At 38.6% G+C, this 24,796-nt stretch overlaps 1 protein-coding gene across 2 annotated transcripts; it reads left to right on the top strand.

The window, feature by feature from the left end:
* The first annotated feature begins 140 nt into the window (after positions 1 to 140).
* WNT9B (Wnt family member 9B) lies at positions 141 to 23,617 on the top strand. Of its 2 annotated transcripts, XR_004591153.2 has the most exons (5): positions 208 to 374; positions 9,201 to 9,457; positions 11,143 to 11,408; positions 13,736 to 14,658; positions 22,397 to 23,617. XR_004591153.2 is itself a non-coding variant. In XM_034415995.3 (4 exons), exons 1-4 carry the CDS (start codon positions 268 to 270, stop codon positions 14,210 to 14,212), a joined length of 1,107 nt encoding a protein of 368 aa, XP_034271886.1. In that variant the 5' UTR covers positions 141 to 267; the 3' UTR covers positions 14,213 to 17,657. The 2 variants fall into 2 exon arrangements, 1 of the variants encoding a protein (XP_034271886.1); XM_034415995.3 differs by lacking the exon at positions 22,397 to 23,617 and having other exon boundaries at positions 141 to 374; positions 13,736 to 17,657.
* The last annotated feature ends 1,179 nt before the right edge of the window (positions 23,618 to 24,796 follow it).

Below are 24,796 nucleotides of genomic sequence, written 5' to 3'. Positions count from 1 at the left end.
CCAACTGCGGCCAAAGGACAGGACGATTGTCGGGACCGGCCCGAGGTTCCACGCGGGATCCGCGCACCTCTCAGCCCCTGAGGCGAGCCGCACCTCCAACGGCCCTTTGCCCTCGCCCTCCAGCTCGGAGGCGGGACCGAGAGAGGGCGTCCCTCGCCCGCCCAGGTGCCTTTTTAAAGTGATGCGGGAGCGCCGGGCGCTGAGAGCGCAGCGCCATGCCGAGCCAGAGAAACGGCGGATCGCGACGCAGCAGCAGAAGCTGGCACCATGCGCCTGCCGCCGGGGGAGACCGCGCTGTTGCCTCTGCGCGCTTCTCTAGTCGCCACAGCCGCCACTTATTGCCTGCTGCTTCTGCAAGTGGACGCCTATTTCGGGTCAGCGGCGTTTTCTCCTTTTGACGCGGCTTCGGATGCGTAAATTTAGATTACATCTTTTCCATTCAGGTGTTCTCCCCTTCCCCTTCTTTTAATTTCCGTTTTTGTACGAATTTGGTTTTGTATTGCTTTTCTATTTTCTTTCTTGCTCTTTTTTTCCCCCTCCTGTCCCTCTTCTTATTCTGAGCGATTCCCGATTCTTTCTTTGCCTTTGATTGGATTTCCCTACCTCTTGCTTTTCTTCCATAACCTTTCCCATTTTTTCCAAATAATCTTTCTTTCCTTCTTACTTTTTTGCTCTCTAACCCTTTGCTTTCAGATGGCGAAGCTAAGCCGCCTTAACAGGTGTCCGACTAACTTCCGACCCGACACTGGATAAGCCTAAAGTCCTCCTGTCCCCTTCTGTCCTGTTGATTTTAAATGGTATTTATCCCCCCCCCTCTCCTTATCTCTTTCCCTTTTCCTTTCTTCCGTCAAACAATCCAGTCTGAATGGTTGGATACATAGTTGCAATCCTAAACGCTGTCTGGGATTACACAGTTCTCTCTCTTCAGCGATTTACGCTTTGAAGAAAAGTTGCTGTATCTTAATTGCTAGCCAGGCGCAATGCCGGTTTTACAGTTATCCTGCGATTACATGATAAACTCAGCTCAACTGTCGGGGGAACCTGACAGGAGATGGCATCCGTTAGACTTGCTGGAGGTGATCCTTCACGCCCTCTCCTCTGCTACCCTTCTGTTCTTTGCAACAGATCCATCGCCAGCTCAAAGCTCAGGCAGAGATTGCATTTACTAGACTGAAGCGCCCAGTCGACCGAAAACGGACAAGGCTTTATGAAAGACATGGGGCCAGATCCGACCATATAAACATTGCAAGATTTTTTTTGTGGGGTGTGTGGGATGAGTAAAGTATTTCATATTAATTTCTCAATGTAGTTATGCTTACCTATGGATCTTAACCTTTAAAGATTCTGACACGTTCTGTATTTCATTCTATGACTGGGAGGCGGCTTTTGATTGTCCCCACCCCCACCCACCCCCAAGATGTGCAGAAAACTCTTCCATGCCCTCCGGGCTTTGGAAGTTTTGCTGAACGGGCTCACTGAAATAAGGACCAATTTGGTCCTTTGTGAAGTCTATCATTTGGGTTGGTCTGCCTGCGTATTTGCTAGGAATTGCAGCATTGGAAGGGAGGACCAGAAGTTTTGCGATTTAATATGCAGGTGGTGTCTTCTACAAGGTCATACAGTCTCAGCCATGCTTAGTACAATTGAAATGATTGAGGCAGCTCCTGACTAGTTAGAACTCCTTACAAGTCCAGAGGATCCCTAAACATGGTAAAATCGGGATCTACACCTACATTTTTTACACCTTTTTATTCTTCATTACAAGCTAGGGGCCATGGTATAATGCAATCTCAAGAGTTTGGGATGATACATAAATTGCACCTTATTGTAAGGAGTGTGAGGATGCATATATGTGTATCTTGCGATGCAGGTATTTGAAATTCTCTTAAGATTTGAATTTCAAGAGATTGTATTTGCATAAAAACTTGCATTCTGGCTCAAGACTGCAATCATACAAATGCTTACCTAAAGATAAACACTGTTTTAATTATTGAGACCTATTTATGAAGGATTAAGATTGTATTATATTATTTCAAAAGTTCTCAGGAGATACGTCGGTAAAATACTGTATACATAAAATTTCTCTTGATGAGCAAGAGAAAGATATTAATTGGTAAGATTCTTGTATAATACTTGAGATTGCATATCCATTTAGTTTTCAAACCTCAACCCTTCATTTCCCAAAACATAGGCAATTTTTTTCATTGACTTAAATGCCTAACTCTGCTTCACTACTTAGTTTCAACAATGCAGGTGTTTTTTATATTTTTAGTAAATCAGGAAGCAGAGTTCAGTTTGCTAATCATAAATTTGAGAGCAGCTCATGATGTAATTCATGTTTTTGTCCACTTAAATTCTTTTAGTCTGTATTGATTTTATCCTTCTCCATTTTGGCAATCTCTATGTCCAATTTCTCCCCAAAACTCAATATTTTTACAAATACTGCGAAGTGAGCATCCCTGTAGAAGCAATAGTGTCAGGGGAGTTTTCCGACCTTCTTGTAGCACACTAAAACATGGTTTGTTGAATTAGGGTTAAATTCCTAAATAAACTACAGTTTGCTGAGTTCTAGTTATACTTTAAAGCATAAACTGTTGTATACCAACCATGTTGGTTGAATTCACCCATGTTGGTTGAATTTAAGCCTCATTGTGGTTTACTACATTGTATAAATGCATAGGCCAGTGATTTCACATAAATATAGTTTGGGTTCCAAAAGGGTTTATTATGGAGAATAAATCTTCCATAAAGTTTAAATGACCCAAATGTAGATATTTTCCACATATCTTTTTCTACTGTTTCTTCCATCTTCCCCCACCCACCTAAAGTCTGTTAAAGAGGGGAAAATGGAATGTACAATGCTGCCTGATTAGATTAGGACTTTAGAGATGACAAACTGGTGCCTTTAAATTTTACAAATTCCCATCATCCCTGACAATTGACCATTCTAATGGCAATTATAGTCTAAAAGATCTGGAGAAAACCAGATTGCCTATTTCTAGACTACAGCACTTCAGGGGTCCTTCTTAGTAGTTATTCTTATTCTTCATTATTAAGAGTTACAGAAACCAATACATATACTTTAAGGCTTTGATGATCTTTAAAAAAAAAATACTGAGTCTTGAATTTCTAAAAGTTCAGAATGGGGATTTTCAGATTTGAGTTGTTTTCAGCACCTGTTCTGGAAAAAGATGGGAATAATAAAATGTTTTTGAACCTGTGCATATATTTTTCCTTACAGCAAAGATCTACTAAGCCTCCTTATGTGATTTTGTGGCAGGTTTGAAATGCTGTGTTCAATTTTGTATACTGCATCCAACAGTATACAAATAATACTATTGGAATCCAAGACCAGGAAGCAGATTCAATGTATTTGAAATCACTAGCAATTCATATACATTATACGGATGTTGATAAGTGAATTAGGATCAACTCTAGATCTGATCTAAGGATACAAGCATTATCATGCAGAGTTTTATAGAGGTAACTGCTTCTCTTCTTCCAAGAGATGATCATTACAATCCTAGTCAAAACCTAGATATTCTCTACATTAGTGGTTTCAAATCTTGGCAGCTTAAAAATCTGTGGACTTCAGTTCTGAAAATTCCCCAGCCAGCAGCCCGGTTACCCTTTTAGCATTTTCCAGGTATGTTGGGACTGCACACTTTGAAATATTGGTTGGGAATTCCAAGAATTATAACATATTGAAGTGTCTTGATTAAGACCCCTGTCATAGCATCTCTCATCTGGGATGCTGTGTCTATCTCTGCCTACATTTCAGAATGAGTTGGCCTTTTCTCCTTTCAGGAAGTGCATGGTCATACCCCAAGCAAGAGGTAATATTCTTTTTCTCCCAGCTATCACTTCCTTAATGCAAAACAAATATTGATTATTGCTTTAGGTGGATTTGGTTGCTTAAGCAACTTAAGGGAGCCGCAATCTTGCAACAGCTGTGTTCCTTTAGTTGATAAAACATTTTACTCCAGTTCTTTATGGGAACTGTTGCATATTTTGAATGAGTTTCCTGTTTGTTATTACCAGCCTTCCAATGCTGGAATTTCTAGATTCTACTTTCTGTTTCTGAAAGGTAATGAATAGGCCTGTTGATGCTCTTTGTCAACACTAGCCAGGTTGGATAGTTTTAAGAGCAAACCTGTAGATTCAAGGAAGGTTAGGCTCTTTCTGAGTAATAATACTACCTGTAAAATCATAGGCATTTTGCCTTAAAAAATTGTTGCTGGGAACTGGCAGAAGTGAGTTTCACAAACACATTCAGTTGGCCACTATGTAACAGAGTTGTTAAGCCAGGGGAGATATCTACCATTCCAGGTCATTCTTTGCCCTTCAAGAAACCTCCAATAGGAATTGCTGTGGACAAGCAGGGACAATGGAGAAAGGAGTCATTTTCTCCTCCTCTGATGCTCCAGAAGCTATCATTGCTTGGTCATTAGCATCAGTGCCATTTTCAGCTTTCCCTTTCTTCTCTAATTAGTTGAATTGTCTGGAAGGGCAAGGGGGATGACCACATAATGGAATTGAAACCCTTAGGGTCTCTGCCAACTTCGCCAGCATCCGTTGATTGCTGTTTTGCTCCTCAGGTCTACTTTGGGGAGGGGATGCAACTTTATCACCCTCCTCATCCTCTGGAGGACAACTTCTCTTTAGCCCTGTAAACATTGCTGGGTGGGGGCTGCAATTGAGAGAGAGCTTGCTTTCAGCCCAGAGGACTCTCTTGATGCTCTGGTCTCAGTGCATGGCTGTGTTACAGGACTTGTTAGATGATCTGGAGGAGTTGGCAATAGAGGAGGAGGAGGAGAGCAGCATTTTGTTCTTGACTAAGAGTTTTCTGGACACGTAGGGGGCAGGAACCAAGGCTGACATGGGAGGTGATGTAGAGGGTAAAGAAGATTACCTTGACAGATATGCAAGATCTGTTACTAGAGTGATGATGAATGAAAACTTTTTTAAGTCTACAAGAAACAGCCTACATAAGTGCCTCAGTGAACTCGGGAGTGCTTCCTTATTCACTTTGTTTGTTATAAGAAGGAAGATCATTGTATAAACACACTTGCAAGATTCTGTTATTATAACCAATCTCAAATTTTTTTTTAGGTATCCTGTGGAGTTGATTCTTGGTCTAGTCTACCTAGACACATGGTCTGGTCTATGTAGAGATGTTGGACTACAATTCCCTTCATCCTTAGGCAGCAGTTTCCCATAGGATGCTAAACCAGAATGAACCTGATATGTTCTGTGGAATGGTGCTGCTTGAGGATGAAGGGAGTTGCAGTTCAACACATCTGGAAGTATTAGAATTGGTCCCAGAAACATCAGCACACATAACTGTCCATGCAACCACATTCGGCAGCTAAATCTTCCAGATGCTCTTCAAGGGCAGCTCCAGGTAGAGTGCATAATGGTAATCCATTCTGGAAGTAACCAGGGCATGAGTGAAAATGAATAGACCCTCATGGTGCAGGAAGGGGTGCAACTCATGCAAAAGCCCTGGTGGCGCAGCAGACTAAAGCACTGTTATTAACTGTTATTAACATCAGCTGCCTGCAATTGCTGCAAGTTCAAATCTCACCAGGCTCAAGGTTGACTCAGCCTTCCATCCTTTCTAAGGTAGGTAAAATGAGGACTCAGATTGTGGGGGCAATAAGCTGACTTTGTATAAATATACAAAAATATGAAGGCTATTGCTTAACGCATTGTAAGCCGCCCTGAGTCTTCAGAGAAGGGCGGCATATAAATTAAAGCAAAACAACAACAACAACACACAAAGCTGTACAAATATTTAATGCAGCAACCAGTGACTAATGTCTAAATCAGTTGTCCCTACTCTCTATAGTTTTGTTGAACTATATTTTTCATAATTTGCAACAAGCTTTAGGAACATAACTTCTTGGAAACTCAGCTAATACCAATAGCTTGGAATTTTGGGCTGTTTTTTGTCGAATCCGAGAAGTAGGCGTGAGCTTAAATGGACTCCAGAGGATGGTGGAGGACAGGAAGGCCTGGAGGAACGTTGTCCATGAGATTGTGATGGGTTGGACATGACTTCGCAACTAACAACAACAACTATTATCCAAATAATCCTATAAATTGATAGTTACAGAAAGTTTATATTGTATAGTAGTATTTTAATTCTCAAATGATTTGGAATTTGTTGTCTTCTATTGGGGTCCTTCTAGTTCACTTCCAAACTGAGCTCTAAGTGCCCAGAGGATATTAGAAAAGGGTAAATGTTCAGCTGGTATGTGGGTGCTACATCGACACAGCTTGTATCTTGATGAAACTGTGGCCATTTTGTTCTCTGTTGGTTATTTGGAAATTTACTTACTTAATCATTAACCGACATCGTGCATTGGCTGGAAGAAGGCCATTGGGTGGGGGAGAGGGTTTGAGCATTCCACCCTTGGTAAGTGATAAGCATCTCTTCCTTTGCGTGCTCTCTCAAGACTGGAGGCCTTTTGGCTGCCTGGCGCTAGGCGTATGCATGCTTGATAGATCACAGGTTCTGATGTACAACCTGTCCTGTAAATGAACTCGGGTCAGGTCCAGGAAATGCCCAATCTCAGGATTGGGTTATAGAGAAGCAGCAGAGGCAAAATCTTGAGAGCAATAGACACCAGGGGCATGAGTAATATTGGAAGAGGTTGGCTTGGAATGATGATGGCAGATGAATTGTAAAATAAAAGACCCTAGAGAGTTATGTTGAACTTCCTGGCGGTTTTTCTTCTACTAATAGGCAACCTTGGAGGATGAGGTTGAGTGAGAAGATGCTTGACTCTTTCCTCACATTTTTAGAGTCAGAATCAATCCACCTGGTCTTAAAATGCTTTCTACCCATTAAAACAAAACTGTTGGAAGAAACACCTATAACGACAAAATCATTAGACCTAAGGGTGCATTTCAGGTTTTTTTTTGAGGGAGGGGCAATTAAAGGGCAGAGGAGGAGGAAATGTCTCAGAAGTATGTAACATGACTTAGAGTTTGGCTCTGAGTTATAAATTGTATTCTCAATTGTATTCTCTTGGCTGTGATTTTTCAACTAAATTCTGATATAATTTCTTTGAGATAGAGAAAGAGTAGCAAGCTCTAAAGACATTTTAATACTATCCAAGTTTGTTGTTTCTAAGAACAAAATGGTTACGTTTATTTTATTGGGCATTGTCTTTTATTGGGCAATTTATTGCAATAACTTTCTTTCTAAACTTAAGATATGAGCACTTGGCCCTGTATGAAAAACTGAATGATTCCCCTAACTTGATAAACTTTTCTTCTACAATATCTTAATTTGTGTGTGGTAACAGATGGAAAGGTGATAGAATCATAATGAAATACGATATCAAGAATGATAGAAAAATGTATTGTGAATAAATGAACCTAGATATTCAAAGATCTATCTTCCCAAACTTGGTAAGACCAGAAAATCCCAGTCAGTTTAAGATTTAATTCATAATTTGCTTTCAACTTTAAAATCTGGCCGATAAAAAGAAACTATGATACTGTATAATCTCAATACCATTCCACTTTGTAAAGATATCATCTAAATATTTCTTATACTACTTTTATATTACTGTTCTTATGTAGTATACATATGATCTAGCTAATGTGACAGCAACTGGTCAACCTTGGTTGATTTGGAAACTAAGATGAGAGTAAATCCCCGGCTAGTAGGATAGATTAAAATGCCACGTTAAAAAACAAAACAAAAAATCTCATCAAAAGAAAAAAAACAATAGTAAACTGTCTTTAATGGTTCTTTCTGATGGTACCTAAATTCTGAAGAAAAATTCTGAAAATACTAATATCATATAAAGTGTGTGTGTACATACATACATACTGTACATACATAATTTTAAGTATCTGGTTACAGTATAGCAAAGGGACAGCCTTTGAAATGATTAACTTATTCTAGTTTAGGCTAAATACGTGAGTTTTGGAACTTTTTGAATCATATGGAATCTTCCAGTGCAACCCCCCACCTAGAAATCCAGTAAAAGAATGTGGTCTCTGCTACTTCTGACTGAACCTAGTTTAATAGAAGTAAATCAAAGTGTAATTTTGGTAATTCATCCAGATCAGTGTTTTTCGACCTTAGCAGCTTTAAATTCTGCGGACTTCAGAATTATGCCTCTGTGAAAGAGAGACCTCTAAAGTATATAGTTTAGTTTTAGTTTTCCTTTTTTCCCCTAGAAGTAGTGCAAATAATAGGTATAATTCCTATCACCTTCTATAGCCATTCTAATGTGGAATAATTGGAGACTTTGTCTAATAGCTGTAGAGAGCACTAGCTAAATGAAAACGGTTCTAAAATCCATCCCAACATTTGTTCCCTGTTCAAAGCTTTCTTTTACCGAAACCTGTTCCAAAGGCAAATTTTCCTTAAAGATATTTGAATTTTGACCACAAAACTGCAGACTTCACCTCATAAGTTTTTAAAAGAGTTTAGAATCTCCCTTAGAATGTAGCCACTTGGTTCTTTTTATTTTTCTTGTATTGCAGCAAATTGTTTTAATGGAAAAATAGATTGAGTCAAAGCTGTTTTTCTTTCCTATAGGTGAATCCCCCAAGGTCCATCACTATCAATCCATAGACAGACCTTTTCTTCTTCTTCTTCTTCTTCTTCTTCTTCTTCTTCTTCTTCTTCTTCTTCTTCTTCTTCTTCTTCTTCTTCTTCTTCTTCTTCTTCTTCTTCTTCTTCTTCTTCTTTTTATATGCCGCCCTTCTCCGGAGACTCAGGGCGGCTTACAAGGTGTTAAGCAATAGCCTTCATACTTTTGTATATTTTATACAAAGTCAGCTTATTGCCCCCACAACTGGGTCCTCATTTTATCTACCTTAGAAAGGATGGAAGGCTGAGTCAACCTTGAGCCTGGTGAGAATTGAACGCGCAGTAATTGCAGGCAGCCGGAAGCTAAATACTACCTTTAACAGTAGCATTAGTCTGCTGCGCCACTCAGGCTCTTTTACTTTATCTCAGATGTGGGATTTTCAGTAGAAGTGCTTCACACCTTCTCCCACCCCTCGTCAATTCTGAAACCACTTCATTTCTCTACATGTAACTCAACCCTAATCTTACATGGGATGGGTAACTGAGATGGCCATCATACTGATTATCTGTTAATGCCTAGTGGCAATAATGCATTCTCTGGTTTATCAAACCAAGCCAAACTTACTTCTCTTTCTCTTAGCCTGACCGGAAAAGAAACCTTGATTCAGTTTCCACTGCTGGGATCTTCAACAAATCCTGCTCATTGGAAGGCTCACTTGAAGCAATGTGATCTGCTGAGGCTTTCCCAGAAGCAAAAGAGACTCTGTCGTCGAGAACCGGGGCTGGCCGAGACTTTACGAGATGCCATCCGGCTTGGAGTCCTTGAGTGCCAGTACCAGTTTCGCAATGAGCGTTGGAACTGCAGCCTCGATGGGAGGACAAACCTGTTGAAGAGAGGTAAATAGGAACATCTGTTGTATTAAGTTTATGAAACCCCCCCCAAAAAACAGAAGCTTCTCCTTCTTGCTTCTTTCTCTTTGGGTTGTCCAATTCCTTCAGTCATAATTAGAAGCTAGGAAAAAAGGCATCACAGGAGAGATAATTTAATCTTGTCAACAAATCACAAAATTGATAGGTTGCCATTTTTAATTAACTTGGTTACCTCTTTTTCAATTTTGAATGCAGATAAGAAGAAGCCTCCTCCTCTAGGCTCAAAATATAAGCACTAGGCCAGAGGTCTTCAAACTTGGCAGCTTTAAGACTGGTGGACTTCAACTCCCAGAATCCCCCAGCCAACATAGCATAGCATAGCATAGCTGGCTGGAGAATTTTGGGAGTTGAAGTCCACCAGTCTTAAAGCTGCCAAGTTTGAAGACCTCTGCACTAGGCTATTAGAGTTTTAGCAGGCTGGATAGCAGTGACCTTTTACCCTCATCACATCTTGTGATATTCTCTAGGCTTTTAGGAAAGCGTTCTTTCTTCCTATGTACAACTATTATAGGAACTAGTTCACACTGGTTCACAACTACTTCTCTTCTGCTAGCCTGTGGGGTTGCCTGCATGGAATTCCCTCTCACTTCTTTTTCATGTCATTTGTTAAATATAAGGATGTGATATTCCAATGTTTGCACTCAGGTATGCTTTGGTCCTAAAAGTATGCTGGAACCCAAGCTCATTTTATTTGTATTAAACGTTTTATAGCAGTTTCCATTGTTCAAAGTTGTTTGCAAAGCAGTAGGATGCGATTTTAAAAACTCTTTCACAATAGCTAGTAGTCCAAGACTCCAATCCTATACACCTTTGCTTTGCAATAAATCTAGCTGTGTGGAATTGGAGATACTTCTGAGATTACATGCATATAGGATTATGTAGCATGATTTAAAAAAAAAAGTTTCAAACAAACTAGTAATAAAAGAATGTGCCTTGTCAAAAAAATTAAGGAAAAACATTTCCCGTGTTCAAGATATTAATCAATAGCAAGATTCTACTTAGAATGTCAGTCTGGTGTACTGATTAAAGTGTTAGACTAGAAGTGGAAAAATCAGAATTGTAGACTTGCCTTAGACCACAGGTGTCCAACTTTGGCAACTTTAAGACTTGTGGACTTCAACTCTCACAAGTGTTAATGTTGCCAAGGCTGGACACCTGCCTTAGACACAGGCACTCTAGTTTACCCTTAGGAGGAAGGAATGAGATGCATTTCTGAAAAATGTGGCCAAGAAAATTGTAGAGACTTACTTATGTAGTGTCAGAAATCAAGACTAACTCAAAGGCATGAAGAAAGATCATGCCTTTGAGTTAGTCTTGATTTCTGACACTACATAAGTAAGTCCCTACAATTTTCTTGGCCACATTTTTCAGAAGTGCATCTCATTCCTTCCTTCCTGCATTTAATTAAACAATTTTCTAGCAGAGAAAACAACAACTTTGGTTTGAGAGCTAAGGACCATAGCAGGATTTACCTTTCTTACAGGAGGGAGCCCAGGGAAAGGCTAAACCCATACAGAAGCAAAACTTCAGTACTTCTACCAGATGTCTGTTGAGACATGCAAATAGTACAAGGGCTTCTTGTCTGCATCCCCACTTCCAGCTTAGATTTATTTAGCTCTTACGACATGTGTTTCTTGGCTTTGTTTTCCTAGGTTTCAAGGAAACAGCATTTCTCTATGCAGTGTCTTCAGCAGCATTAACTCATTCCCTTGCTCGAGCGTGCAGTGCTGGGCGAATGGAGCGCTGTACCTGTGATGATTCACCTGACTTAGAGAACCGCAAAGCCTGGCAGTGGGGTGTGTGTGGTGACAACCTTAAGTATAGCATCAGGTTCCTGAAGAATTTCTTGGGCCAGAAGAAGGTTGGGAAAGATTTGAGGGCCAAGGTGGACATCCATAACACAAATGTGGGCATCAAGGTAAGGGTGAATTTGCTGCAGGACCAGTTCAGGAGAGAGAGAGAGAGAGAAAGAGATGGAAAATAAAAATTTCTAATCTTTATCACCATTCCACTCCCCCCACTGGGGGATTAACTGAACTCTGAAATACTAGATCTGTATCTTTCTTGGCAGCAGATGGTCAAAACAGTGGTTTCCACAGTGACATTATGAAGGTTATTATGCAACAGGGTAGAATAAAGCAAGGGTTTTTAATGAGATGGGTCATTTCTTTCTCCCTGTTGATTCTGAGGCTACCTTCTGACCACATCTTTACAAAATCCTAAATTGACAACTCTAATACAAAGGTTGTGTCAGAAATGCACAAACAATATTTGGAAATCCTTAGAAGCTTGCATGGATAGGGCTTAAGAAGTGAGAGGATAAAGGCTCTTGTGTACAGGTTACAGCAGATTTTTGTCAGCTGGCAACCTCCAGATAAATTAGATTACATGGACCACCTCACTGTAGCTTGATGTTTCAATTTGACTTGAACTGGATGGACATTCAGAGAGAATGTAAAACATTTTAAAAAAACTGTAGCTCTGCAGTAAGCATTTTAAAAGATTTCCCTCATTCCCCCCCCCCCCAAGGGATGATGTTTTCTACACATGTGCATGCCATCTAAAAGCAGGAAACACACTACTTTGTTCAGAAATATTGTCTTCAGATGCAAAGTTGCTGGCTCAGCAGACTAAAGCACTGTTATTAACATCCACTTACACCTGTTGCCTGCAATTACTGCAAGTTCAAATCTCACCAGGCTCAAGGTTGACTCAGCCATCCTTTCTAAGATAGGTAAAATGAGGACCCAGATTATGGGGGCAATAAACTGACTTTGTATAAATATACAAAAGTATGAAGGCTATTGCTTAAGACATTGTAAGCCGCCCTGAGTCTCCGGAGAAGGGCGGCATATAAATCAAATTTTAAAAAAAAAGTTGATTCTCTGATAAATTACTTGCTTAAATACCATAGTCATTACATAATGTCTGTACTGCGTGTCAACTCAGAAATCAGAGGCACTGATTCAGTGGGCTATTGTATCATCTGTGTGTGGTATTGTAACCTAAAATAACGAGGAAGCAATTAGTCCCAATGATGTGGATACAAGTAGTCCTTGACCTATGGCCACAACTGAGCCCCAAATTTTGCTTTTTTAGAAAACTACCAAGCAGGGTAAAACAACCCCATCATATTGCCCACATTTGCAACATAAATTGGAAATAGCTTTATGCATTCTAGATAATCTTTCTGGAGTCATACACCAAAGGTACATCATTTTATAAAAATTCTCTTTTAGATTATTACAAAGTTTGAATTTCAGTCCTTTCAATCACATGCTTTCTCACTGATCCAACAATATATTATGTCTAAAATTCTTAGCCTGTTTTTAATCAAACATTCTTTCATTTGTTCATTTCTATGAATTTCAGAAAGAGTTTATATATTTTGGCAATTCTCAATTCTAAATGTCCTGTAATCTACCTTAATCTGTTTCCCTTAACGGTGCATACAAAAAACTATTGAAAACTAAATCCTTCAGCGGCCAGTTCCCTGATTTCATCTTATATTTTCTAACATGGATACGTTTAATCATTTCACTTTACCTGCTCCTTCTTTCTTTAAAATGCTTCTTGTGCCGAGACCCATAAAAATATTTTCAGGCACAGTCTGAGTTTATGTCCATTTTATATTCTAGATTTTGATAATGTCCCATGGAAGATTCCAACATGAAATTGCTGAACTGTTTTGGGGTTAATCAGGATTATGCAATTCTTATACTTGCAGAAGTTAAATTTGAGCAATATAGTTGGGACATGGCTTTAGTCTACAAAAGCTTAGGTGGTAATAATTGCTTGGTCTTTAAGGTGTACTGTAATTTGATTTTCTTTGCCTTTATGAATATAAATTTGCTTATTAAAGTGTTAGATTTTCATTATGTTTTCCCTCCAGAGCTCAAGGTATCTTATTGGGGAGGGGTCCTCTTTTCAGTTTATACACATAGTAACAGTAGGGCTGAAAAAGCATGATTCAGCCAAAGTTACACAGTGACTAAGGTAACTTTGACTGAAGTGGACTTAAATAAAGAGTGTATTCTTTGGATTCATTGGTGAATTATTTGGAAAAGTCATTACCTGAATGGTCAAATCTATTTGAATGGATGATCTTGCTTTATAAATTTTCTGATTTCCTTCCTTCCTCCCTTCCTCCCTCCCTCCCTCCCTCCCTCCCCCCTCCCTCCCTTCTTCTAACTACTCACAGATAACTCTGCAATGGCTAATAATATTTTCCTTTCTCTTCCACAGGCTGTGAAAAATGGCCTAAAGACCACTTGCAAGTGCCACGGTGTGTCTGGCTCATGTGCTGTGAGAACTTGCTGGAAACAGTTGTCTCCTTTCCATGAGACAGGAAAGCTCCTGAAGCTACGCTACGACAGTGCTGTCAAAGTCTTCAGTGCCACCAATGATGCTATGGGACAATCAGAGCTCGTGAGCCCTCAGCATCATGGCCGCTTAGCTAAAGGTCCTGCTGCTCCACGTCCCACTGATCTGGTTTATATGGAAGATTCTCCTAGCTTCTGCCGATCTAGCAGGTATTCAGTGGGCACGGCTGGAAGGACGTGTTCCCGTGAGGCCAACTGTGACAGTATGTGCTGTGGCCGGGGTTACAATATCCAGACCCACATTGTTACCTTCTCTTGCCATTGCCAGGTGCAATGGTGCTGCTATGTGGAATGTCAGCAGTGCATGCAGGAAGAAGTGGTTTACAGCTGCAAGCAATAAGACATTGAACCAGGGAATTGGAGAACAATGGCTGGTTTCCCTTAAGATTGCATCTAGGGCTAAATACCATGATGACTTGGACTTCTTTGATATAGTAATTTCCCCCTCGATATTGGATCTAAAACCTAAAATAGGGGTAATTTATGCCAGGTCTAAGCATTGAAATTACTGATTTGAGGTCCAGCAGGCAAGGAGAAATCATAAAATAAGTGCAAACCATCCCTCAGGACTGATTGGTCAGAGTTGGAGAACTCTGCCTAGAAGATGGTTAAGGACCTATTTTATACTGCCAGGACCTTGGTTCATCTGTCTTAGGGCTGTTTATTCTGACCGAAGTAAGATGTCTTTCTTAACCTAAGACCTCTTCCAAGTGGAGAAGTCCGGAACTGAAAATTGAAAACTTAACTGCGGGAACTGAATAATTTTACCCTCCACTTCCTAATTTTGTAAGTAGCATTCCCTAACTTGAATCTCTGCAGGTAATATAACTTCATTTCCAATGGTCATGGGTTATTCTATTTGGGAATTATGAGGCTTGAGGTACAATAACTCTGAAAGTTCCAAGTTAGGATATTGTCAAGCTCAGGAAATCAGGGGTCCAGGCAGTTCGGATATTGTCAAGCTCAGGAAATCAGGGGTCCAGGCAGTTCAAATGAATATTTGTATCCAAGGCTCTCTAAAATAATCTGAACTTTTAACAGTCAAAGCAAATTGGCGATAGATAAAGGCCAACAGAATTCAAGGTGGGCTGGACTTAATGAAAGGACTTGAGGCTGATGATGCATTTGACCCCACCCTTGGGCTCAGTCTGGTCATCTCCTATAGATATGCTATGTTAGACTAAGCAAATGTCTTGTTTAAATCAAAGATCTCAGTAGCAACTAATAATAAATAGCAAAATGGTAAGAACAGTTCTGAATAGAAGGCAAACAAATCAAAACTTCCCAATTATTCTCAGGTCCAATATCATTCTAAGGCATCTTTAGTTGGTAGCAATCCTATTGTTCTAAAAAGGCCACATTTACTGAATCCTCCCCTAAGCCTTCTGAAAAAAAAAATAGCTTGGGTGACTCTGGGCAGCTGATATCTATCTACAGGTAGTCCTCGATTTATGATCATAATTGAGCCCATCATTTTTGTTGCTAAGTGAAACGTTTGTTAAGTGAGTTTTGCCCCATTTTATGACTTTTCTTTCCACACTTGTTAAGTCAATCACTGCAATTATTAAGTAGTAACACAGTTGTAAATCTGGCTTCCCCATTGATTTTGCCTGTCAGAAGGTCACAAAAGGTGATCATTTGGGCACTGCAACTATTATAAATATGAGCCAGTTGCCAAGCATCCAAATTTTGATCTCATGACCATGAGGATGCTGCAATGGTCCTAAGTATGAAAAACAGTCATAAGTCACTTTTTTCAATGCCATTGTAACTTCAAAAGGTCACCAAATGAAAGGTTGTATGTCAAGGACTACCTTGTTATTTAAGCACTGCTGACCACTGCTACCATTTTTACTGAGATAGAAAATAATGCTACTGGGGAAATTTGGGTGAAAGTTCTCCCAAAACTGGTCAACCAAAACTTGCATGCCAATCACGTTTGTCCTTGATTAGAGCTCCAGGGGAGCATTATTTATCCTCTGATGTACTTAGTGGTAGAATCTGTGCTGAAGGCTACATTCTTCAAGGCTGAGACAGAATAAAGTGTGAACAATATGGTAAGCTTGAGAAAGACCACTAAAATTTGTTAAGCCTTTGGGGAATTGAGAGTTGTGGGGGGGGAGGGAATGTATAATTTTAGTTCACAGTAAAATATCCTAGGTAATAGTTATAACAGCAGCCATGGAAGATTTAAAGAGGCAAGTTTGGGAGCATAAGCACACTCAGTATAGTAATTTTAGTACTTGAGAGGGTGAGAGAGGATAACTAATTTGCAATAGTTTGAATAAAATATAGACTAAAATTCCTGGTTTTGATATCCTGGAAAACCAAATTTGTAAAAGCCAAACAAACATCTAGGACTAGAATAGGGAACACCAATCAATGGATCTAACTCTACTTGCTAAGTGGGCTATCTGCTCTGCAGTACTTTACAAGCAGTGAAGCTTCTCCATAATTCTATTCCTTCCTTTGTTACTGTCTCTCTCTGTTTCACTTGCATCTCTTCTTATTTTTCCCCATTAAAAAATGTAAGATGTAAATAAAGCTGGGCAGATACAGATTTTACTAGTCCTTCTGCCAAGACGGTCCTTGTTTGTCCCTATTAAGAGAAATGGATATTGTGAATATTTTTCGGTTAAATCCTGTAACATCACCTGATCTATTAGACAAGGTATTGCATTAGGAATAGATTAAGGCCTAGAACAGGTCCATTTCTCTAGCTTAGAGGAACAAAAGGATGACAAGCAGCTTCAACATGAAATGAATGTTTGGTGTATTGCACAGTGTTTTAGGTACTTCTTTGTTTTACTTCATTATGTCTTTTTATTTTTAGCAAGTATTAACAAGTATTAAAATTAGATAACATTAGATATCTCTAGTTTACTTATTCTCCTGAATTGTAGGAATTACTAGAGTTCTTTCCATTTAAGAACCTTTATGGCATGCTTTGGGATTAGTTTTCTTTGCAGAATATAGTTTTTGTGTGTGCGTAAATCATTAATATTAATGTTAATAATAGCATATGACCTTGATATAGATAAAGAGAGCTAAAAATAGAATATAAAATATTGAGACTTAGATTTGAAGGAATAGTAATTGAAAGCATATCTATGAGAATTTATTTTTCGGAGGATATTTCTCTATTTCAATCTTGCAGTTTAAATGTGTATTAAAAATAAAATAATGGAGATTATTATGGCCTTCAGAGTTGCCATCCACAATTAGAATCTGGGCAACTGACTGAGCGGATCGACAAATTAACTAATTATGAGTTTAAATTAGCACAAATAGAACTAGAAATTAATACAAAGAGAACTAGATAAAGGTTATACATATACATATAGAACTAGAAAGAAAATAAATTTAATTTCCTTTTTGGCAACACATTAAGTAGTTACTTTGGTTAGATACCTGAGAATAAAAGATGGCTGAACTGATTTATTTAAGCCTTTGTAAGCCATTAAAAGTAGCTTTGGTAGACTGTGATTTTGGTAGATCACAAGCTGGGTGAGCCTGTACAAATCATTGTTCAGTGTGAACCTAAAGAAATACAAAAATGATGTGATATTATTATCCTATTAATGATAATGTGCGAAAATTATTGGAATACATAGAAAGTTGTAATAATACATGATGACAAACTAGTAGACCAAGAGAATACTGATAAAGATTAATGTGTTGCAGTGAAAGAAATGGGTAAAGAAAGAACTTGAGTAGAATACTGTAGGTCATTATTTTTCAGTTTGGTTTACATCTCAAGTTTTCTACAAGTAAAAAAATAAAAAGTTTCCTTGAAGGAATAAAAAAGAATAAAAATAACCGATCTTCTGCACAAATTTTAAATACATAGATTTAATGCAGGATTGGTGCTATGATACTTTGTTGTTGTTGTTAGTTGCCGACCCATTGTGACCCCATGGACAACGTTCCTCCAGGCCTTCCTGTCCTCTACCATCCTCTGGAGTCCATTTAAGCTCACACCTACTGCTTCAGTGACTCCATTCAGCCACCTCGTTCTCTGCCGTCCCCTTCGTCTTTTGCCCTCAATCTTTCCCAGCATTAGGCTCTTCTCCAGTGAGTCCTTCCTTCTCATTAGGTGGCTATGATACTTAGTGTAAAAGAATTCCAAGTTTTCATGCTACATTACATATTTGGGCTATTATTCAAATGTCTGCCGTGTTCACAACAAGCATATCTTGAATACTTCTCTTGCAAACACAGTATGACTTTGCCTTATCAGAGTCCTAGTTCATGGGCAAGCTGTTCCTTCTGTAGACAGTCATATTGAATGTGCAAATATTTCCAGGAGACTGATGTCCCACAAGAGATATTGGAAAGGAGGGGACCAGACTTCTTTGAAATGCAGACACGGTGAGCACTCTGAATTTTAGAATATCTGAATATGGCAAATTGAAACCTGCCATCCCCTACATGTCTGGAAACCATAGCTTGCTAAATGCTACCAGAACTGTAGTTTTGTTTTTTTAAAAAAAACTGGAGGGCATCATGTTGGGGAAGGCCAGTGTGGTGTTGTGCATATTAGCACTTGAGTTTGTTTTATTTTTGCTACTGCTTTTCTTCTGACTACATATGCTTGGCAATTCTTTAAATCTTTTATTTAATCTTGCACTTGTAAATAAATATTAATTTTCAGCTTGATTTTCATTGATGTAGTTTTAATCTGCACAGGATTACCAGTTGGACTCTAATTGATCTTGATTCCCAAACAATCTTCATGCTTATTAAGCATTAGTTGACCCAAGATTTATGTACTAACCTTATTAATCTATAAAGAGAATATTTCTTGGGTGATTCCCGTGGGATTTGGTGAAATTTAGCTGGTTTATTAAAGCAAAACTGGGGGAGAAAAGCATCTATTTGTTCTCCTCACTGACTTCACAAACAGCACAATTATATGTAGGAGATGGAATAAAATGGATTTATCACAATGTGAGGCTTTCAGTTCTGAATAATATGACTCTGCAAGTTAGTTATGCTAAATCCTTAAGCAGGCCTGCACAAGTTTTGGACTTAACAACATGCAAATAATGTTGAGTGTGGCCTGCTTTATCAAGTCTTCATCCAATAATTTTGCCTTTTGGATATAATAGTAAAAATGAGAAATCTATATATGTGACAAGGATCATCCATGTATGGGTCAAAATAGCAAGTTAGCAGCTCTACCAATACTCCATAGTTGTTGGCAGTGAAAAAGGTATGTGAGGAATAGAACCCACAATCATTAGCAGAAACTAATGACAGAAAAGAATCACAGGTGAGGAAAACAATCCGTACAACAGTATTTCACAGATAGTTTTTAAAGAATACATTTTTGGTTTCCAACCAGCTTGCAGTTTAGTACTAGCCATCTTGTCATAAGGAAGTGCTTCTTGGAGTTTATTGTTTGTACTTTGCTGCTACATGTGGGAATTGGGGGTGAGGAGAAATACTATTTAACACAGCTTCTAAGCCACATAGAGATTCTTTGGCATTCTTGTATTCAATTTTTGTTTAAACCCACACTGCTTTTGACTATCAAATAGAGGGGAAGAACAAAATTCTACCATTCCCAGAATTCTGCTGGCTGAGGAATTCTGGGTAGTTGAAGTTCCCACATCTTAAAATTGCTAAGGATGAGAAAGACTTCTCCAACCCACCCAAACTATCTCTCTGTCCTCTTCCTACACCAGGTACTTTGAGCTGTTTATATCCCCAATCTGGTCCCTCTATAGCAGCGACGGCTAACCTTTTTGCCATCGCGTGCCAAAAGTGGGGGGAGTGCGGGGGGGTTGCTCGTGCACATGCCCACACCCATAATTCTATGCCCCCCACCCCCCGCGCATGTGCATGTGACCCCTCCTCCCGCACTCCCCCACTTTTGGCATGTGATGGCAAGGTAGGCCCGTTTTTTGCTCTCCCCAGGCTCCAGAGCCTTTCTAGGAGGCTGGGGAGGGCGAAAATAGCCTTCCCCACCTCCCCGGAGGCCCTCGGGAGGCTGGAAACAGCCTTTTTCCTGACTTCTAGTAGGCCCCAAAGGCCCGAAAATCAGCTGGCCAGCGTGTGCATGCACGTCAGAGCTGAACTCGCGTGCCTACCGATATGGCTCCACGTGCCACCTGTGGCACACATGCCATAGGTTCGCCATCACGGCTCTATAGTATCCTAACAGGGCAATGAATACTTAGTACAGGTAGCATCCACTCCTGTATTTTAGTAGAAACTAAAAAGAAATTAGTTGAACAGTTACACCTTATAACATTTGAATGCAAATATGAATCTGTTGAATGAAGCAGCTGTTTTTGCCAAGGCTCTTCCTTGCCTTTTAAGTGGTTATTACATTTCCTGAATGTAAAGGCAGCAGTTGTTTAGCAATGAAGATATTCCTCTTTTTATTTTCTCTGATTGAAAATGGATTCTGGATCTCAGCCAGCAGCAAAAACCTTGATGCAGACTTCAATCAGCTCCGGTGTCTGTGACTTGAAAAGGAGTGTATTCACTTCTCACTCAAATCTTGGAATGAGATGCGCCCTTGAATGGGAACAAATCCATTTTCTGAAATTTTCCAGATGAGAGTAAACTGTGACACTATTACTACAATACCATTCCCCAATCCCGTATATGAGTAACACATTAATTCTCTAAGGGTCATTCAAATGTCCAGGTTAAGAGGAAAACATGAACAAGCTTTCACATCATATTTGGGTCACAAATCCTTGGCTTTATAAATGCTGAGTAGAGAATAGCCCACATGCCATAAAGTTGAATCAATAAAATGACTGACAGCTGATAACCTTGAAATGTTCAAAATTACTATATTGAATCAACAGCTTAAATAACTGACAACTGGCAATCCTGTAAAATATATAGAAGCAGCATTCATACAACATTTTAGGCAAGGTCAGGGACAAGCATATATCTGAACCTGAAAACCCAGGCATGTCTGGGTTACAAGGTCATTTACCTGTCCAATACGTAAGTTTTATTGGCTAAAACCACTATCTATAGTTCCTCATGAACAGACCCAGATGGCACAGTTATGTGGATTTTAGCTCTCTCTTCCAGCTTCTGGCACAGAAACAGGAAGCTACGTATCCACAAAAATAGGTGCTTTGTCTCTCTTCTTTCCACTTTCCACCACAGAATCAAAAGTAAGCTGAGGAATGGGTAGGGTAAGTTGAATCTTCCCCAATCTTATCCACAGTGGTTCAGACCCTAATCAGGCCACCAGAGATATTTTAAAAAAATAACTATTACAAAGTTGTTTGAGACACCAGCGCAGATGATTCCTACCAGAATAACCTAGGAAATTCTCTATGTTTGGCCTGGATCACCAGATAAATAATTTAAGCCAGACTTGGATAGAACCCCCAATTTTCATTTAAGTTTCATTTCAGGATTCTATTATAAGGACTTGAGTGGTGATAGAAGGTGGTGTGAGGTGCTGAAGTACAGAGCTGGCTATATGCCCATCTTTCTTGCACTGCCCTTGTTAGGCTTAACAAATCTTGTAGAGGATGTCTTATTCTAGAGCTAAAGTTAAGTTCCAAAGTGTAAATTTTGGGTACAGAGAGAGAATCATCTAATTCTCTGCTTCAAATAGTACAATGTAAAACTGGCCTTACCCTCCAATAATTTCTCATCCCTTTATTTTATTAACTTTTGGTGTGGGATGGGGCAGAGGGGAAACTTTTTATGAGTGCTGGAAACAGATTTTAAAATTTGGATAAAATTTGCACAGCAAAGTAGAAAGAAGACAATAATTGAAAAGGAGCAAATAATTTCAGAGCATCACTTGGTGGCTACTCCATGGTATTTTGACCACACCAGCAAGGAAAGCTTGGTATATCTTTGTTACAATAACAAAATATTGTGATTGCAAAAGAGATTCTGTGTTTTTAGGAGAAGGAGCTTTATTTCCTACCTCAACATGTTTAACATTTGAGCATATTTATATTATTTATGGGTCTTGTACATTTTTCAGAACATTTGTGTATTGGGTTGTTGAAATGTAACACTATCCTATATGATTTTTAAATAATACACAACTACAGCCTTTCATTTTTAATGGGAATATATTGTTGTAATCATTTGTCCAGATGTTCAGATGTTGCAATGCTTAAATCCTACTATTATCCCATTAATATCTTTTATATTGTATTTTAAAGAACTCTGCTTTTTAATCTTGAGTTTCCTTTTTTAAAAGTAGAAACTAGCATAAGGACTATGATCAATAATATAAGGATGAAAATGTGAGTTTTAGCCATCATTATAGCTACTTTCACTAGAAAGGAAATGTAGATATTCAGTTTATCTTGAAAACCATTTATTTTGATGGGAAAATAATTGTTTTTATTAGAATTAGAGTTGTTAATCCATTTAAATAGCTTTGACTTAATAACATACTACTGTTGTGAAAAAATGGAGTATCTGTTAGGATTGTAGACCAAGAGTGTGGAGCCAAGATTTTAGTTCCATAGTCTGCCATGTAAAATTCATGAGAATCTTGAATTTGTCTTGCTTTCAGCTGAACATATCCCAGCCTTGTGAGGATAAAGAAAGGGGAAAGAACCCAATGTTAGCTGCATTATGTTCCTTGGAAGAAGAGTGGGATAAAAAATATCACTGAAGCCTTAGTAACAACATACTATGGAGTTGTTGAATTTGTAATTTAATTAATAAATGACAATGTCACTCACTATATGGTAAGGCTGTCTTAAATACTTTAGCTTCATTTGTTAAAGGTTCCAAGAGTCTTTAAAACTGAAACAAGCATGCATTTGATCTGCAGATCCAAAATGGTCTTACCAATTAATAGGCTGAAGCTTGAATCCTCTGACTGATATATTGATCTAGCCTCATGAGTATATTTACATATTGGAGAAGCTGTCACTGGATTTCAAAATGAACGAAAGCGCCCTCATGCTCTTATCTCGGACTGCTGCATTATTGAATCTAAAGAATAAGGACGGTTTGAATTGATTTCAGCTAAATTAGCTTTTTCTTCTGTGAGTTTTTAAAGTTGGGCCTAAAGCCAACTTCCACCGCCACCAGCAAACCATTGCTTCAAGGTTTCTGAAGGTTTGTGGCAGGAATGAAACATGCAGTGAGAGGATTTTCAGCATGGCTGAACAAAATTTTGCTCTTGCTGTTTGCCAAGGTGCCATTTCCCATGACATTTTAATCCCAGCTGTGATTGGAGCAGAGAATATGAGAGAGCTTCATCCCTTTTGTCACAGCACAATTCAGAGATATAACTCTATGGTTAGTGATGGGCAGTGGATTATTTTAGGCGGGATATTGCAAAGTATGAGCACTGTGAAACTCTAACCAAGCCATATGAAGCTGAGTTGAATTTTTCAATAGGTGGACCAATAACCCCTTAATGACTAGGAAATGGCTACCAAAACGAACTTTTCAGTGCTTCTTCGGCAGTCACTGAATTCCATTTCTAGGTAGTTCTTCTGAATCCCCTTTTTCTCTGCTTTTATGAATGTTGGGAAAATTGGAGAGGTGTTTTATATTTTGCAAGAATGTTTAATGAATTACGTTCTTATTGCTGTATATGATGTATGTCAATATATCTGTGTATGTTTAAATCTTTAAATCTTGATACTTAATCAAGAATATGTTTGAGTCATCTTTGTTGAGATAAGCAGCTGTATACATTTATTAATAAATAATTTTTTTAAAGGGGAGGTAGCAGTGGTTAAAATAATTGCATTAAAAATGTATCACTTCCCTGAAACACAGTGCTTTTCACTGAAGTCTGTTCACATATTCATGTGTCATTTAGTTACATGACGACAAAACAGTTCCATTGCTTCCCATTTAACCTAATCCAACCATCTCCCTGCCTAATCCATTGTTCATAAATGAAAATAAATGAGGCATGGCTTAATAATTGTCTTGCTTACCAACAAAAATTCTGCTCCCAAATTTGATTGTAAGTTAAGAACTATTTGTATGCCTGGAGGAATATCATCTACTCTCCCCAACATTATAAAGTTTCATGGAAATGCTGATAAAAGGTCAGCTATTGATGCTTCTGCGTCCAAATTTAATTCCATGAGAGATAATTGCCTTTTTTGAAATCTGGCAAACAAATGCAACATCTGTGGCAATTCAGTTTAAAGACCTAGAGAGCTAACTGCTATCCTACTGATGCTCTTTGTTCTCTGTTAAAAAACAGATGCTTGATGAAAAATGCAGTGATGAACCTTATAGGAGGTAGATTTCTCAGACAATATATTTCTCAGAATCTATTAAAAAAAAAAACACTAATCAGGCTTTTAAACAGTCCAGCCACATTCCAATATATGAATAAAACATTTCATTTCTATATACACATGCATACCCAATATGCTGCTTCCTACAAGTTCAGCATCATCAGACAAAGCAAATAAGTAAGAAATACTACAGTAACAAAAATACAGCTATTCATATTGTTCTGCTCCCTACATTTGTATCCTTGCAAATCATTCTTGCTTTCAATATGGCCATATACTGCTTGCTTTTATTATTTAAGCTTGTCAAAATCCCTTTCTGTGGATTTCATTAATTCCATCCTATCACAGCTTCCTAGATTTTATCCTCCTCAGTCCATTTACTTTTCATTCATACACTTTGCAAATCTATCCTCATTCATTCGTTGTTTCTACAATATCAAACTTCCTCAATGTACTTACTCATTCTCTTGTTGTAGTCAAACAACCTCCATTCGTTCTTGATGCTATCTTTCCTTGTTTCACATACTTGTTAAGGTATCCCATTCCCATTGCATTCTACCTTGTATGGCTTTCTTGATATATAGTATTTAGGTCTTGCTTCCATATAACAAAATGGGAGGGAGCATGTCCTTATGTTTTCATTTATTCACCAAATGTTCATTCAGAGCAGTGCACTACACACTACTTTCTAAAATATT

The sequence above is a fragment of the Pantherophis guttatus genome, chromosome 4 (assembly GCF_059756535.1).
Source record: "Pantherophis guttatus breed Tessera chromosome 4, ASM5975653v1, whole genome shotgun sequence".
Taxonomy (NCBI): Eukaryota; Metazoa; Chordata; class Lepidosauria; order Squamata; family Colubridae; genus Pantherophis; species Pantherophis guttatus.
This window is presented reverse-complemented; position numbering and strand designations above follow the sequence as displayed.

Coding starts and splice junctions, on each gene's coding strand:
- WNT9B (XM_034415995.3), top strand. CDS start 268: ATGCGCCTGCCGCCGGGGGAGACCGCGCTGTTGCCTCTGCGCGCTTCT. Junction 375..9,200: donor CAAGTGGACGCCTATTTCGG/GTCAGCGGCGTT, acceptor TCTTTCTCTTAG/CCTGACCGGAAAAGAAACCT. Junction 9,458..11,142: donor GACAAACCTGTTGAAGAGAG/GTAAATAGGAAC, acceptor TTGTTTTCCTAG/GTTTCAAGGAAACAGCATTT.